Below are 17,963 nucleotides of genomic sequence, written 5' to 3'. Positions count from 1 at the left end.
GAGTTACGTAGAGAGGGAAGTGTTGCAGTGAACGGAGGGGGAAGAGAGAGGGAGAGGTTGAGAGAGAGAGGGAGAGACTGCAGCATCATTTGAGGGACGTTCACATGCAGTGCAGTAGAACGTGCAGGTGAGGGGAGGAGGAGAATGCGGGACTTTTTCCTCAAACACTTCACACACATCCGCTACGGACTCCGGAGGAATTACTAAAGGCTTTTGTTGCTAGTTCTCTATCCTGCTCACCATATTCCCATAAGCGGCTAATTTACGTGCTCTGAGAAGTCGAACTGAAAAGCTTTTCTCTTTGTCAAGTTCGCCGTAAAGGAATCTATAAGAGCTTGGCACGCGCGCGTAAGACTGCGGGGAAAGCTTTCCAATTTTCCTCTCGCTGGGGTTTAAGGTAAGAGAACATATAATATCTGGAAAAGACTTTAGAAAGCACTTTGGCTTATTCCCAGCCAGTAGCGCAAGCTCTGGGATGCGAATGTGAGAGCTGAATTCAGAGACAGATCTCTTTTGTGTTCTACTGCATTGCAGTTTAAAACAGTGAAAGCGCGAGAGGAGCCCGCGCTCCGCAGCATCTCAATGAGCCGGACAAAGTCATTTAAACTGCTCAAATCTGACTCCCGTTTACTCCTAAAAGGCACAAAGGAACATTCTTGTCCGTAAAAGAGCTGTAAAGACTTATCGCCGATGCCGAGCTCTTCGCAAAGTGGATGTTTTATTTTATCGTGTTGAAAACGTGACCGGGGAACTAAAAGACTGCAGGAGAAAATAAGATTTTGCCGAAGGAAACGTATATAGAGATTAATCGGTGGCGAGTCTGCCTTGGACCAGAGGAAGCTGCAGATAGAGAGTGAAAGAGAGAGAGAGGAAGAGAGAGAGAGAGAGTCATGGGGAGCAGGAGCGTTGGCGCAGTGCACTCCGCGCGCTGCTACCTCGTGCTTATCCTGCAGCTGCTGACTCAGCTCCCGCGCGCCAATTCAGTGCTGCGCTACCGCGTGGCAGAAGAAGGGCCGGCCGATGTGCATATTGGGAACGTGGCTTCAGACCTGGGGCTGTCCACCTCTGGGATCGGGACTGGTGATGTCACTTTCGCTTTGGAATCTGGCTCAGAATACTTCAAAATTGACAACGTCACTGGAGAGCTTACTACAGGCAGCAAGAGGATTGACAGAGAGAAGCTGCCGCAGTGTCAGATGATATTTGATGAGAACGAGTGCTTTTTGAACTTTGAGGTGTCAGTCATAGGTCCCCTACAGAGTTGGGTGGATCTGTTTGATGGCCGTATTGTAGTCACAGACATCAATGACAACACCCCCTCTTTCCCCTCACCAGTACTCACGCTGTCTGTTGAGGAGAATCGCCCAATCGGCACTCTCTATCTCCTTCCCACAGCCACAGACCGAGATTTTGGTCGCAATGGCATTGATCGCTATGAGCTTATCCAGGACAGCAGAGATGGGGGGTCATCTTTGCGGCGGCCTTCGAACGGACCGACCAATGGGAACGGTGGTGACCGAAGGAGAGGGTCAGAAACAGGGGCAGGACCTGCCAGCAGGAGCAGCGTGTTTGAACTGCAAGTTGCCGACACACCTGAAGGACAGAAACAGCCCCAGCTGATCGTGAAAGGGCCTCTGGACCGTGAAGCACGGGATTCTTATGAACTCGTGCTACGGGTTCGCGATGGTGGCAACCCTCCCCGTTCTTCACAAGCTCTGTTACGTGTGTCCATCACAGACGTCAACGACAACAGTCCACGCTTTGAGAGAGCCGTGTATGAAGCAGAAATGGCAGAAAACGCCCCACCTGGCACACCTGTCCTGCAGGTGCGTGCCACAGACCGTGACGTTGGCGTGAACGGGCAGGTTGAGTATGTGTTTGGAGCAGCGACGGAATCAGTGAGGCGCCTCCTGAGGTTGGATGAAGCATCAGGTTGGCTGAGTGTTCTCCATCGCATAGACCGCGAGGAGGTTTCTCAGCTACGCTTCACCATCACAGCTCGTGACCGCGGCCAACCACCTCGCACTGACCGCACTACAGTCGTTCTCAACGTAAGGGATGAAAATGACAACGTACCCATAGTAGAAATTCGAAAAATTGGACGAATCCTTGTTCGGGATGGTGCTGCAATGGTCCCCGAGAACGTGTTGGTGGACACTCCAGTAGCGTTAGTGCAGGTGTCAGACCGCGACCAGGGAGAGAATGGTGCGGTTACCTGCACTGTGGTTGGGGATGTGCCATTCACGTTGAAACCAGCGGGTGAGACAGCCCTAGCACCTCCACCAGCCACGGACGATGCATTTGAACGAAACAAAAAGAAATATTTTCTCCACACCTCAGCACTTTTGGATTATGAAGCTACTCGTGAGTATAGTGTCACTATCGTGGCAGTTGACTCCGGTAGCCCAAGCCTCTCTAGTAATAGTTCCCTTATGGTACGTGTGGTGGACATCAATGACCATGCTCCCACTTTTGCCCAGAGCTTAGTGGAAGTGCATTTTGCAGAGAATAATGCCCCAGGAGAACGTGTGGTCACAGTAGTGGCTTCTGATGCAGACAGTGGTAAGAATGCAGAGATCGCATACTCACTGGACCCATCTGTTAATGGAGCTTTTTACATTGATGCCGATAATGGTGATATTCGTGCCACTGGGGCACTAGATAGAGAGCAGAGGGAACGCTATGAATTTCGTGTGATAGCTCGAGATAAGGGCACCCCATCTCTGCAGGGCTCTGCTACTGTCGTAGTCCAGGTCACAGACAGGAACGACAATGCCCCCAAATTTGTCCAGGAAGTCTTCACATTCTACGTCAAAGAGAACCTGCTCACCAATAGCCCTGTCGGCATGGTGACTGTTACTGATGCAGATGAAGGCGAAAATGCAGAGTTGAGTCTTTTTGTTGAGCATGATGAAGAGGAAGGTGGAGAGGAGGGCAAAGAGGGGAAGCAAGAAGTTTTCTCCATTGAAAATAACACTGGAACCATTTTCTCCTCTGCATCCTTTGACCGCGAACGACGTAGCACATACTCATTCCGCGTGCGTGCTGTTGATGGTGGAGAACCGCCACGGTCTGCCACCGCCACCATCTCCCTGTTTGTCACTGATGAAAATGACAACGCGCCATCCATCACATCACCTGCTAATGAATCATACACCCTCCTGCCACCCGCTAGCGGGGCTCGGACTGTAGTCCGCACAGTCTCAGCCTCCGATGGCGACACAGGGTCTAATGCTGATCTCCGCTACGCTCTGGTAGGCGGAAACCCTTTTCGTCTGTTTGAGATTGGCTCGAGTAGTGGGGTCATAACCTTGGCAGAGCCCCTGGAGAGAAGACACAGGGGTCTGCACCGCTTGGTGGTCCGGGTCAATGACAGTGGCGTGCCTTCCCTTTGTGCCACGGCACTGGTGCATGTCTTCATCAACGAGAGCTTGGCCAATGCTACGCTGGTGGATGCACAGGTGAGACACATCAGTGCAAGCATTTCTGTTCAAATAAACACAACAAAGGGTAATTCAATATAGAGAAAGAATAACAGTTTGTGCTGTTGAACAATGAGCCAGTGTAGAACATAACCAAATAGGAACAATTAAAGTGACAAGGGTTGAAATTGAATAGTCATTTTATTTGACATGAGAGGATGGAGCAGAGAAGTGAAGTACTTGTCAGAAACTTACTCATAACTTTGCAAAACAAGGAAATCCTAGCACGAAATAGCACTTTTTAAATATATATATATATATATATATATTGCTGTTTATAAATATTCATGCATCAAATTGCTGTTGACCCACATTGGATATTAGATAGAAGGAAACACATACAGATGCAAAGATACACAAACACGCTCGCATACACATACACAGTCACACTTGCCTGTGCAGAATAACTATGATTGAATATCCAAGCCTTGACATGATAATTGAGAAGTCTGGGCCTTGCAGTGGGGATGAATGTGTATGTGTGCGTGTGTGGTTCAGCAGACAGAGCTGTAAAATGAGGATGCAGTTATCAAAGGGCAGACACACCATTTATGACTTTCCATTTTTGCTCTCTCTCTCTGTATGTCTCTCTCCCTCTCACTCAGGTGGCCCGCAGCCTTGCAGTCCCCCTCTATATGGATATTGCAGGTGACCCAGACAGCGAGAGAGCTTTGGGTAAACAACGCCTGAGCGTTGCCATCGGTGTCCTGGCTGGTGCTGCTGCCGTTATTCTGGTGATCCTTTTGGTTGTGACAGCACGACAGTGTGGGGCGCAGGGTAAGAATGGCTATGAGGCTGGGAAGAAGGAGCCAGAAGAGGACTTTTTCAGTCCACAACCTCCCCCTCTACAAGCCCAGGGCTCCCAAAATGAACGTGGGCGCAAACCACGCAGAGACAAGCGTAATAACGGTACTGCCAAATCTGAGCGTTCTTTATACAGTGGAATTATGACGGTGAATGGCTGCAGACGTGGGGGAGGCGATGAAGAAGAGGAAGATGAAGATGCCAGCAGTGCCAGCGAGAGGATTGCAGCACGTTATTGTGCAGCAGCTAACGGAGACCCAAGCAGTCCAAGACTAGGCTCAAGACGTCACCAATCGAGTCCAGATCTGGCCCGCCACTACAAGTCCAGCTCACCTTTGCCTGCAGTGCATCTTCAGCCCAACTCACCACCCGTGGAAGGCAAGAAGCACCAAGCTGTGCAGGAACTGCCCCCCACTAACACCTTCACTGGCAACGGCACCGGTAATGCAGATGCCATGTCACTCAGCTCAGACCAGTGCTCCGATTACGGTTGCCAAACTGTCAAGTACAGCAAACAGGTAAGAACGTAAAGATCTATGACTCAGTTTCACCACTGCACCTTCAACAAGTACAAGCAGGCCATGTTCATCAAGTGTCTTAGCATTGTACTAGTTCTGGATCATTTTGGCCAGCAAGGAGTAACATTTACCCAAAACGTTACAAGGCTTGTCAGGACAAAAGCTTCAAGCTTGAACTAGATTTGGATTCCAAAACTAACCTAAATTCGGTCAGTCCTGTGGGATATTCCTGTGTTAATACAGAAAACGCTGATAGCCATTGGATTACCCCACACATTTTCTTTATTTCTTTGAGTACACTTTAATTAGATTTTCTAAGAAATAAGCTTGTGTATATGGAAGCCAGTTTCCACCTTGGAAGATAATGTTTAAAATAAATGAAGTCAACCTGTGAGATATATTCACACGGTAAGACAAAAATCACAACTGTGGCGTATAACGTAACAACTGTGAAATATTGTCAGATTGTACAGTAGGGCATTATGCCAAGTCACACTGTGAAATATAGTCACATTTCTAACATATAAAGTTGTAATAGTGATATTAAAAAGTCTCAACTATGAGATATAAAGCCACATTGTGAGATATAATTGCACAATAGGGAGATTGAAATAACGAGAAGTAATAATTGTGTGATGTAAAGTCACAATTACATTTTAGAGGTGGAAATGGGCTTCACTGGATATATAACACATCATTTTATGCAGTTAGGTACAATATTTTGCCCATATCTTGTCAATGGCTTTTGGGTTATTTTGTAATTCCGAGGTGAATTCAAGCTGATCTGCTCTTAGTGAAATCCCATCCCATCAAGAACTAAAGAAAAAGCAAAACTAGTTGTAGACAAGCACAAATGTGACAACTACTGCGGTCAGCCTGTACTATTGTTGTATTACTGCATGTGGAGTGGTTAAGGTTATATGGTTCTAACTGCCTGCTCTCCTTTCCAGGAGTAGCTACTGAAAATAGACTGTCGAAGAGAGGAGAAATGTAACCCATTTTCTCTCACACCACCATAGATCTTTTTCCACTTGCTCAGTCTCTCTCTTTCTCTCTAGCTTTCTATCACTCTCTCCATCATACTCCCCTTATTTTCCCGTCTTTGACATTCTTTCCACTCCTTTCCTCGTTCTTTCATTTTCTGAGACATGTTTGGAAGTGTTAAATATAGAGCGGAATATATGTCTACCTGCTTTGAGCGGAACTGGCCAGTGTGTTTGACAGCATATGCATGAAACACTTGAGAGAGAAGCCACGCAGGCTTGCAGAGTTGTCTTTTTTTACTTAATCTGTCATCTTTACACTTTTATCCAGGTCATAGATTTAATGCAGCATATCCAAACTGCTAGCTTAGCACTTAACGGAAGCATTAAAAAAAGATTACCTGTGCACCCTTTGACAGGCGCTTTGGACTAAGCCCGAACCAAAGGGTGGCCTCGTACTATAGAGAGACATGGTTAAATTGAACACTGGGATAGCATTACATTTTCTGACAGGTGTTGGGAGCTTAAACCAAATCCGCCGAGGTCTACACGCGAGATATTGAGTCCTAAATGACATGTCATTTTTGGTCTTTTTAGCATGACTGACAGTCGGATTGTAAGTCTCTTTACCCAGAGCCTAAAAAACAGCTGATGCAGTCGTTAGGGAGATGTGCGCCTCGCAAGACCTAATCAATCCATACACGCTGGTGTGATCCTGACCACAGTGGGTGGGTTAATCCAATACCGAGTCAATCCTCTTAATCTGCTGACATTTTTTTTCCACTGAAAACGCTTAATAGAGAATTCGGATGTGTATTTGTGTGCTTCTGCGTGTGCGTTCATTCTCGTCCAAGAGTTTGGGGTGAGAGTGCGTTAATGCTTACTGGTGAGTTTGTTGAACTCATTCTGACGGTTTAATCAATTATTGATCACACTGTAATTAACTCCTCTACCACGGAGCTTTGTGACCTAGCCTAACTCGAGCTTGGTGTAGACGGTGCGTGTATGTGTGTGTTTGGCTTCCGTGATGGGATGGTGTAGCGTGAAGGCAAGCCAATACCCTACCGCTGTCTGAATTTGCAAACAGGTCCGTGCGCGAACGCATACATAAACGGCACTCTCAGAATTGAATGCCGATGAAAATGGAAATCCTTTTGACCTATATCTGTCTCTCTCTCTCTCTTATCGCGCATCTCTCCTATCTTCTATAAATGCACAACTCAGCATGTTTCTAAGTGAAACTCCGAACTCCCTCTTTGCAGCAGTGCACTTTTTCTATAGCCCCTCCCCCATCCACCCACTCACACCAACGCCTATCGACCGGTTGCATTCTGTCCCCACGGCGGCCCACGTTCCTATCATTTGGATAGACAGAGCAGCAATCAATATACTAGGCTTGTTAATGTTGCGAGCGCTGACACACACCTGCAGACGCGCCACTCGGGTGTGCAGGGTTAACGGTCAGACAGGTGGGCAGTAGGTGAGTCTGTGTAACTCAACACACACACTCGGGATCAGGCAACAGGTCAGATGGATAGTCGATATACTTGACACTCACACTTGCATGCTCACGGGGGCCATGCGTATGGTAGTGAGGACCAACTCCAGAGATAGATATTATAAATTAATGGAGGAGACCAGTGATGGAGGGCCCAGGAGACAGTGGGAGACACTTGGAGGGATACAGAAAGAGAGAGAGAGAGAGAGAGAAATGAGGGGAGATTGCTAATGCTCACCTCACTTTTGCAGGGCTGTATTGATTTTCATTGGGAAAGCATTATGAAAGCTTTTACATGGACGTGCACTGCAATGGTTATAAAGGATTGAGAATGATGGTGGAAGTATGTGTGTGTATGTGTGTTTGACCTAGCAATGTTATTGGGGGAAATTGTTGAAAAATGTCTAGAAGTTTTTTGCTAAATCTGAAGAGGGAAAAAATCTAATTTTGGGGACATCCTTAAAAGGAAAAATGGTCCATTAGGAGACTAAATTATGTTTTAATTCACCTCTAAAAATGCCAAATATTAAGTTTAGAATGAAGTGATTAGTATTAATATTCTAATATAAAGCAATTAGACGTCCCCATTTAGACACACACATAAAAGAATGATTCTTTCTCTGTTTCTGCATCGTTATGTTTTCTGATTGTTTTTCTGATCACATTTTATGTCAGCCGCTCAATTAAAAGTCATTTACTGCAAATGCATGTACACTTGCAGTAAATAAGCTCGGTATTGTGTACTTCCCATAAAACTGTGTTGGACATCTGTGAAATGCAAGGCAATAAAAATGACAGAGGATGCTTTTCAGTAGCCAAGTGTAACGTACTGAAAAATGAGAGGTTAATAATTTATAGATGACACATTAGGTTAGTAACACTGATGGCCATGACCAGATGGGAGGTGTTCTCATGTGACCACCACATGTCTTTGCAACAACAGCCATTAGTGCAAGGTTAACTCGTTGTTTATCCATATTCCTTAAGTGAAATTGAAGTATAATTGAGAATGGAGGACATAGTGTATATATGTAAAGCAGACGTGTAAACACAATCTTATATGTTCTTTGTTATATTTCCAAGGTTCCAAATATGGAGACACTTTTTGATTTATTGAAAAGCTGTTCATGCAGAGAACTGAAAATCAGTGTGAATTGCCGGTCGCAACCCATTTTACTTCCTTAATGTGACATATTTTCAACTGAAACAAGATATTCAGCAAGAAACAATGTAGAGGGGAATCAACTGCATCGTGAAAAGTGAATGTTTTATACCAGAACACAGTCAACCCAAATGCAAATTTGCTAAGATAATGCATAAAATCCTGTTTGACTATTGGTTAAAATTATTCAATAGCCTCCTTACTGATGTTAGCATAAAATGAAAAGTAATTTCCAGTCAATTCTTTCTTTTGAATAACGTGCAACAATGAATCATTCAGCATATGCTATCCACAAATGTGCATTTAGAAAGTAAATAGGGTTATTTGGGACTTTTAATGCCAAATAAAGCTTTATGGACTATATAAAGAAAGCTTTACAATAAGCTTACCTCCCACATTTATGCTATATTTCTTTTCAGACCAAATTGTAAAACTTAAAAGTTCTTTTTTTTTTCAAGTAGGTCACGAGGAAAGAAATGCTGGCAAAACACAATTTTATTCAAATATCTTCCTTCAGTGTCCATTAAGGCTTTGTTTGCCACATTGTATAAATCTGAAATGAGTCAGAAAGTCAAGGCTGTCAGAGTTTTGTAACGTGCAGATCTGCTCGCCTGACTGTTTCAACCTCAAAATGAGACACGACAGGAATTCAGGGTATTCCTTACCCATATCCTCCCAGACAAGCAGCAACAGAACCAAGAAAACACACACACATTAAGCTGAGAAGCAAAGGTGCATGAGGAGATGAAAAGTTCCCATCCTCTTACATCAGTTTCTAGCACAAGATCTAGGCCATGACTTTTAACTGTTTCTTCCTCGGTGTCCAGGCAATATTCAGTTTGTTTTAGGTTTTGTCTTTGACAAAAATGTCCTCAACATGTAATTAAATGTAATCAGTATTTCATAATTTCCATCAGTTTCACTTGATTCATTTATTATACTTAAATTGCATAGACTTTTAGTCAACAACATAACATTTTAGTTTAATATATTGTGTTGATGACTATCTTATGAATTCATCATGCTTTACAGTTAAGGCCTGTTCACACCAAGAATGATAACTATAACAAAAACTATATTAGTGTTCACAAGTCATGATAACGTTCTGTTTATTATGAGCTTGTGCTGCAGTTTTGCCATCTGCCCCTTTAAATGTTGGATGGATTCTGATTGGCTGTCTATGTTTTATTGTTCTTCAGCTGGACAAAAATCTAAAAGGTGATTCCATTGATATTATGAACTCTTCTATTCTAGTTTAGAATGATTTTTAAAACTGTATCATTATAGTTATTGTCCTTGGTGTGAACAGGGCTTTTTTTTTTGTGATTTACAGATGAATGTTGCTCAATGTGTACTGCATTGAGTTTGGAACGTCATATTCAGTCAAATTTTTAGTAGCACATAACTTAGTTCACAGTCATTTATGCAGTCACTTCATTATCTGTAAAATTATGTTGTAATGTTACATTTATGTTGTGGATTTTGCTGACTAATCTCATATACTTATATATAGGATGCATTTGAGTGAACATATTAATCTGTCTGCAAAGTGGTTCAGTTTACCGGTATTCAGTTCTTCCAGCTCATGCGGGTCAATCCCCAGTGTACTATGATTGGATTATTTAAATAAATAATTTTCCTATATTTTCCTTCTTTCAAAAACATTGCTTGTGCATTGTTATTATCTCGCAGTGTAGCTGTTTTCTCATGATATTTCAGCAACAGTTTGAAATAAATTAATTTATTTGAGTTTTCAGCCCTTTGTTCTTGTTAGTAATTTTGTTGACTAGATGAATACTGACTGGGAATCCTTTGTAAAAAGATGCTAATGGAAATGCTGGGATCAGAATTATTCTTCATAATCTTTCAATGATGCACCATACCCTAGCTCTGCAGCCAAATGTTTGATGGCTATTATTAGAGATATTCCTGTGTTGGCAGCACTCTAAAGGCAACAATTCCATACAAACTAACACACAAATACGCATTCTTACAATTAAACACACACACACACACACACATACACAGACAAACTAAACACACACCCGGAGTAGGCAATTAAACAAACAAACCCACACAATAACACACCTCTTTGTTAGCGCTATGTATTGTGTCTTCAGCACACTGCTGGCATTGAGTGTAAAAGCTCGAGCATTTAGAGTCCCAGTGTCATTTCCTATTCAGCTCTTACTGAATTGCATTCATATTTGAGCCGGCATTAACTCGGCTCTCCGATTCCCTGGATCCCCGTACTGAAGGTTCTCGAGGGGTGATCCTTTTGTTGTGGTCTGACTGTAGCTCTGTGGTTCTACAGTTACAGTTCAGGGTTACCCCAGTGTCATGAACCAGTCTGAGTATTCATCTTTTATTTAAACACCCCAGGCTGATTCTGTCACTGCCTGTCAGAGAAAGAGAGAGAGAGATGCATACTTAAACCCCTGAGTAATGAAAGAAATAAAAGATAGTAAATATATAATAGGTAATAAATAAATACTAGAAAAAGAGAGAGATAGCAGCTATTTATGGCAAATTAAAATATTACTGTGTGTGTGTGTATACAGTATATATAGTTGCTATATGCATATATTACAATAGAAATTTAACTTTTTGATTCTTCAAAATGTCTGTGATTAACTAGTAAACAGAATGAAATGTAATTTACCAGACGTAGTATTCCAGACCTTCATTAAAAAAATAAAAATAAAAGAAGAAAAATAATTAAGATTGCAGGTTAAAAGATTAAAACATTGCAGATGTGTCAACATTTTATTGAAATGTGTTTACTTAGAAATATTTATAATTTGAACTTTAATATTTGAACAAATGGGTTAGATTAAGGAGTCAGTAAGTCAATCACAAAGGCAGATACTTTTTTCTTGTTGATAAATGAAAGTCCGATTTATTCAACAACACTGAATGACAAAATAAACAAAAAAACGGCAAATAAACAAAACAAGTGACTGTCTTTATGAGTTATTAGATCTCTGTATTTTTTTCATTCCTCAGTCAGTTAAATGAATGATTCAGCGATTCACGCATAAAGACACTTTTTTCATTCTTGCATGAATTGTGCTTTTGAATAAATAAGTTAAATAAATGATTAATTGACTCACTCATTAAGACCTACTGGTGTCATTTAGCAATAATGGAGAATTTTCTTCTTTTTTTTTAAAATAATGATATTTATTTATTTATTTTAAATAAATGACTTCCATATGATATTTTTAATAAAACTTAAGTCATTTGCAGTTTTGAACAATGACTTAATGAGTATATATTGATATGTATGTATGCTTAGACGTTTTCTTAATTTTAAACTATTAATTATACTTAATTAATTATAACTATACTATTCATTTTGAATTACTTTATTAAATAAATGTGTTTTTGTTAAAACTTAAGTTCCATTTATTACATGTTCATATATATGATTTTCAAAAATATTTGTATCTCTGAAATTGTCTCTACTGAAGTTGTCCCAACTTTGTCTACATTATTTGTTTATACTAAATTGTTTATACTAAATTCTAAAAAAAAAAAAAATAAGAAATTCTGGGTAAAAAAAAAAAACATTTCTGGTTTATTTGGCCACCCAGCGCAGGTTAAATATTGGAAAAAACACATGCTGGTTATTTTGACCCAGATGGTTGGGTTAAATGTTTGACCCAACATGCCAGGTTGTTATATTTAACTTATTGTTGTTATTGTTTACAAATTACTTTATTGCTGGCTTAAAATGGGTTGGGATTAGAAATCACACACAGATTTTCTAGAGGCAACAGTAATAATCAAAAGGTGAACATTTATTAATAAGCAAGAACACCCATGTACAAAAATATAAAACAAATTTAATTTATTTGGATGAACCCCCACCTCGCATTTCACCCATAGCTGAAAGATGCCGACTCCATAACCTGCCCATATCCAAAGAGTACTGAGATTAGAAAGCATATTTTAACATGGAAATAACTTAAATTTAGTTTTATAGTGAATAAAATCAGGCAAAAGGCATTTCCATCATCATCAACGAGAGATTAATCTACTTCAACATAAGCTGATAATGATATATAACTGTCTTAAATTATTCCCTTAATATTTCTCTTGTGAACCGTATAGTGAAAAACATGAGAAAAAACGTATTTCACGTTAAACAGGTTGTTTTTGAAAATCCATGTATGAAATAAAGCTGCTCTTAATTTGTATTGATGACTGTCGTGTTAATCATTTTAATTATAGGCCTATAATTCATTGTATAAATTAATAGATCTGTTTTAAAAAAACCTTTTTAAAAACCTTTTTAATGAGGAGTAAGCTAATAGCCTAATCTTTTATTGTGCGATGCGCTACGTATGATTGAAAGGGAAAATTAATTGTAATTTAATAATAAAAGTATCCTAATAATAACAGGCCTAATAATAAGAAAAAATCATCTTAATATTGCCAATATTTGGTGCTTTTGACAATATCTGGCTATTGTGGACACATGATACGACGCAACTCAGCATGGGAAGGTTATTGCATCCGCTACACCACTGCGCTAACCTAATGACTGGGTAACACAAAAACTATCCAAAACTGGAAAAGAAACAAGCCAACAGTCTCAACCAGCAGTTGGGTTAAAAAAAAAAATAACCTGCATTTTTTAGAGTGTAATGAGATCACGTTGACACTCCATATGCACTATATATCAGTATGCATAACAAAGAATAAAGGGCACAGTCTTTAATTAGCATTTTTGTCTGTTTGGACTTGCACACTTAATTATAAGACTGTAATTAGGGATTATACCTTGGCTCAACTTTTTCTTGCTGAAAGAAAGCTCAGGAAGGGAAAAAGATAAAAACAGAGAGATGAGATTTTCTGTCCTCCTTTCATCACATTGTTAGGCCTGCGAACCAGATCACTACATTGGCTCACTAATTCCTAACTGCCCATTTACACAGAAGCATGTCCAACCGTGGGATTTGTTCATGTATGTACAGTTGGAAAGTGTCAATCAAATAAAATAAGCTTGTTTTATTGATTTCCTCACATTTACCGCATTGTATGCAGTCCATGTGTGAACAGCATGATGATGGAGGGGAAGAATATTGGCTGAATGCAGCACTACCGGGAGTCATGGGGGTTGTGAACTATAGCGTTCGAAGCGGTCAGATATACTACTGTGACATTATTATGCGTAAAACCACAGATTGTACTCTCTACTTGCTTTATTGTTTTTTTTTTTTTTTTTTGTTTAGTTATTTGAATATTTTACTATTTAAGACATACTTTAGGAGCCCTATAGATATAATCTTTTGCTCTTCTGTGCTTCTGCTGCAAAAGAGCTTTTCTTGTAGAAGAACAACTACTTGTCGTTCTCCTTGGATACACCATTATACAGTCGTCCGCCCCCCTCCGTCTCATCCCACTGGTGGAAAATGAGTGTGTGGGCAAGCCAGGGCCTGTGGGCCTGTTCCTCTGTGTGTGTGCGTTAGTGTTTGTGTATGTGATCCCTTACACCTGCCTGTACACGTCGACAGGAAGCCCACAGAGATAAGGCATGATGCTTTCCTCACACTGCCCAAGTGTAACAGTGTTCAGAACAACACCCGCCACGCTTCAAAGAATGCTAAAAATGTTTAAAAGTAAAGCAACCGAGGCAACACACTTTCTAACCCTGAATCTAAATCCGACACCCTCCTCAATCTGGATCGCACACACACACACACACACACACATTTCGGTCTGCTTTTTGATGTGCACACATACAGCAACACCCATAAACACCCATGAACACAACCCGCACACACACTCACACGTGGCACCGGCCCCGGGGGAAACAACAGCCGCCTAGGCGAAAATAAAACTCTTCACTCGGTTAGAATTAAATCAAAGCGATGCAAATCAAATGGCCAATTAAAGCCACAAACACGTTTCCTGGGAGATGAAATGCTGACGCCTAATTGGTTGGATAAAAGGGGCAATACATCTAAGAAGACAGACCTGAGAAGGACGTTTTGGAAATGCAGCAAGGAGAAGAGATTTTAAGTGTGTGTGTGTGTGTGTGTGTGGAGCATTCGTGTTGGGAGATTCGCTGAACATAAGTTAGACTGTCAACTATGTGGGCCGTAAGTGCTTCGTTTTCTTTGTAATTTAGAGGAAGCACTTTGCTAAGCGAAAAGCAGAACGTGAGATGGAGAGGCTTTTTTTGAAGTTTAACTTTCACACAGTAGTTCTTCAGGGTTCTCACAACATAGAAGGGATTTTAAAATCGTTTGTGCTGGGAAAGCAGCTAGGAATAAAGAAAATGTCTGATATCTATGCACACACAAACACGTTCAAGCTGTGGCTCGGGCTTCAGTCGCACGACACGGTCAGACAACTCCCGCTGAGATGTCGCAGTTGCTGTATGTGTTTGTGCGCTTGGTGACGAGTGAACGCAGCTTATGAGGAGAGACAAATTCACAGTATTTCACAGCATGCACAGTGGAAATGCCTGATTAACTGATATGATCAAATAAGCAAACAAGAGGAAATGTCAAAGTGAATCTTCACATTTGCATTTGTTTTGGTTTAGAATTTTAACTGATGGTTGTCAACTTCAAACCTTCACTGTCTGGCTGTTTTATCCGATCATTCTTAAGTGTGCTTAATTGTATCGAATGTGCACTTGTAGTGTACTTTAAATCCTAATAGTATACTTTAAAAAACCTGTATTTACAGAAAATATATTAAAGCCTTAACCCTTACTTGTATGTAAGTGTACATAAAAGACAGTTTTATTATTGTCTTAATGCACTTAAGTGCACTTTTAAAAGTGCAACTTGTTATAGTCAAATTATGTAAATATGTTTTAATATTCTTTTTTTGTGTGCTTTCAATAATTACATTTAAGTGTTGACTGAAATAAAAAAAATAGCACTTGTAATGTGTAATTCAATATTATATATATATATATATATATATATATAGTTAATATAATGTAAATGTACTAAATTGCAAATTAATCATTTTGGGGTAAACTATTCCTTTAAATCCTACTCAAGTGGGTCAAAAATCACTACATTTTATTTAATTCCAATTAACATGCAATTAAGCATCCAAAGATTTTTATTTAGTTCCTTCTAAAGTATATTATTCCCCCACCCCTCTCTCTCTCTCTCTCTCTCTCTCTCTCTCTCTCTCTCACACACACACACACACACACACACACATTGTTAGTGCTGAGTTGTGGACTGCAGTTGTTTATTGTTGCTAAATGGATTGATTTTTTTCTTCTCATATGTTGTGTATTTCCAGAGGCAGGACTATAAACTGTTTTTTTCCCCACTTTGCTCTGTTCTAAGCTTTTAGGGTTAGTGATACTGGCTTAAAACAGCATGAGGGGGAGTAAATAATGACCAAACTTCCATTTTTTTGGGTGAACTAACCTTTTTAGCTTTTTGTAGTATCACATTTTGTTTCCATCAGGCCACAATCGCTGACCTGATCTCAGGTTATATCAGCATTCCTTAAAATACAGTGGTTGTGACAGTTTTAGTATTTCATAAGAAAACATGAACAACAATCTCCCTTAGGAGCCCTGTAAGCCATCAGTTATATTCGGATCTGATAAAGCGTACAGTATGATATTCCACATAACATTTGACATTTGTTTGAGCCGCAGGCTAGTGGTCAGACACATTGATCTCTGGTGAGAAATGAGGGTTCGAATCTGGGGTTGTGTCCCGATTCTGTTCCCCTCATCATTTTAGGTCGTCTGTCCTCTTTCTCTCTCAGTAATATGTTGAAGAATAATAAATAATTATGACATCTGTATATATACCGTATGTAATAGATACATGAGACATCATAACTGAGTTCCAAACGGATGTTCAGGAGGAGCTTGTTCATCTAATTCTGCTAATCATGCCACAAAGGATATATACACAGCTGCTTACCTCACTCCTTTGATAGTTCTCCTGGCATCCCTCCACCACGCTGACTCCACCTTAATTTCTATAATTAAATACGTCCGGGAGGTGGGGGTGGGCTCAAGCCCCTTCATTGTGGACAGTAAACCAAACCAGTTTACATTCATCACACTCGAGTATAAAATGAACAGGAACTCGTGAAATTGATATTTACAACAACCTGGTCTTTAAAAAGCGGGGCCTAATATTGTCAGGTGTCTTTATGATGGTTTATGCTGGTCGTTATTCCACTGAATTGGTATTTATTAAAGTGCAGAGTGATTTAATGTTTGCATTTAATGGTCTGAATATTTTATGGCCTAAAACGCCAGCAGGAAAAACTAAACGTTGCAGAGGGAGTGGAGAGCTGGACAGCATTTTGAAATTGTTGAGCTATGCTAGTAGTTAGCTACTTTTTTATTATTTTATTTTATTTTATTTTATTTTATTTTATTTTATTTTATTTTATTTTATTTTATTTTATTTTATTTTATTTTATTTTATTTTATTTTATTTTATTTTATTTATTTTATTTTATTTATTTTATTTTATTTTATTTTATTTTATTTTATTTTATTTTATTTTATTTTATTTTATTTTATTTTATAATGGCTAGAAAATAATAATTAAAAAATCCATGAAAACAAATGAATCCATTCCATTTGATTATATTAATAAAACAATAAAACATCATAATTTATATAAAAGAAAAACCTAATGACCAAATGTGACATTTAACAAGACATAATTTTATCGTAAAAAATTATTGCTATAAATATTAAAATGTAATTTTACAGTATATATGACAATAAATGTATGAATGAATGAGAAATTCACACAGACATCTGTTCATCTGTTGTTTCATAAAATAAAAAAAATTAATAAAAATTGCTAAAATGTTCAATTTACTTGATGGCTAGTGAACAAAAAAGCTGCATGGAGACAAATCAATCTGAATAATTTTATTGAACTGAACCATTCAGGTGAACTGATTCACTGAAATTAATCAGTTTTTTAAATGCTTCATATGAGACAGAAAAAGAAGATATTTGTCCCACAATGTTGGATTAGTACCTCAAATTGTTTGCCGCTTTGTATATTACACCTTTACTTATTGAAAACTCACTCGCAACTGGAACACGGTTTTGAAAACAGCAGAAATACTGTCCTTCTGAAGCACGGAGGTTAACGGATGTTCACTTCTTTTAGTAAGCTACTCCCCGTCACTGGATGTTAATTATGCCTTTGTCACAGAAAGGGCCTATTCTCACAGTGGACGTCATGAGATGAACCTAGATGATGAAGGCTTCACAGAGATGAGCGATTGCGTCTGAGAGGAACTGAGAATGGGGGGCGGACTGAAAGAGTGTAGTGTGCTCTGCCTAATAACGCCCCTCTGTGTCACACGCACACACACACTGAGGTTATTGTCACAGCAACCGCAGCATGTCGTGAGACATTCGGTTCAAATTTATGTGTGTCACAGGGGTGTGTTCGCTGTCTGGGCCGCTGAGTGTAGGTGTGTACGAATTTATTGTTTTGCGTTCAGAGACTGTGAAAATCGCATGCTTACGTATTTTCA

At 39.8% G+C, this 17,963-nt stretch overlaps 1 protein-coding gene across 3 annotated transcripts in view; it reads left to right on the top strand.

Moving 5' to 3' along the window:
* The window catches only part of pcdh7a (protocadherin 7a), a 32,420-nt gene that overhangs the window by 61 nt on the left and 14,396 nt on the right, over nucleotides 1-17,963 (top strand). For all 3 annotated transcript variants that reach the window (XR_009272080.1, XM_058782342.1, XM_058782352.1), the window contains exons 1-2: nucleotides 1-3,461; nucleotides 4,088-4,804. The exon at nucleotides 1-3,461 is cut by the window's left edge. Coding sequence is in view for 2 of the 3 variants with exons in the window: in XM_058782342.1 (XP_058638325.1) it covers nucleotides 891-3,461; nucleotides 4,088-4,804 (3,288 nt within the window). In the remaining variant the exon portion in view is untranslated. The remainder of the gene's footprint in view (nucleotides 3,462-4,087; nucleotides 4,805-17,963) is intronic.

The sequence above is a fragment of the Onychostoma macrolepis genome, chromosome 01, assembly GCF_012432095.1.
Source record: "Onychostoma macrolepis isolate SWU-2019 chromosome 01, ASM1243209v1, whole genome shotgun sequence".
Taxonomy (NCBI): Eukaryota; Metazoa; Chordata; class Actinopteri; order Cypriniformes; family Cyprinidae; genus Onychostoma; species Onychostoma macrolepis.
The sequence above is the reverse complement of the archived record's forward strand: the minus strand, read 5'-3'. Positions and strand labels throughout refer to the sequence as shown.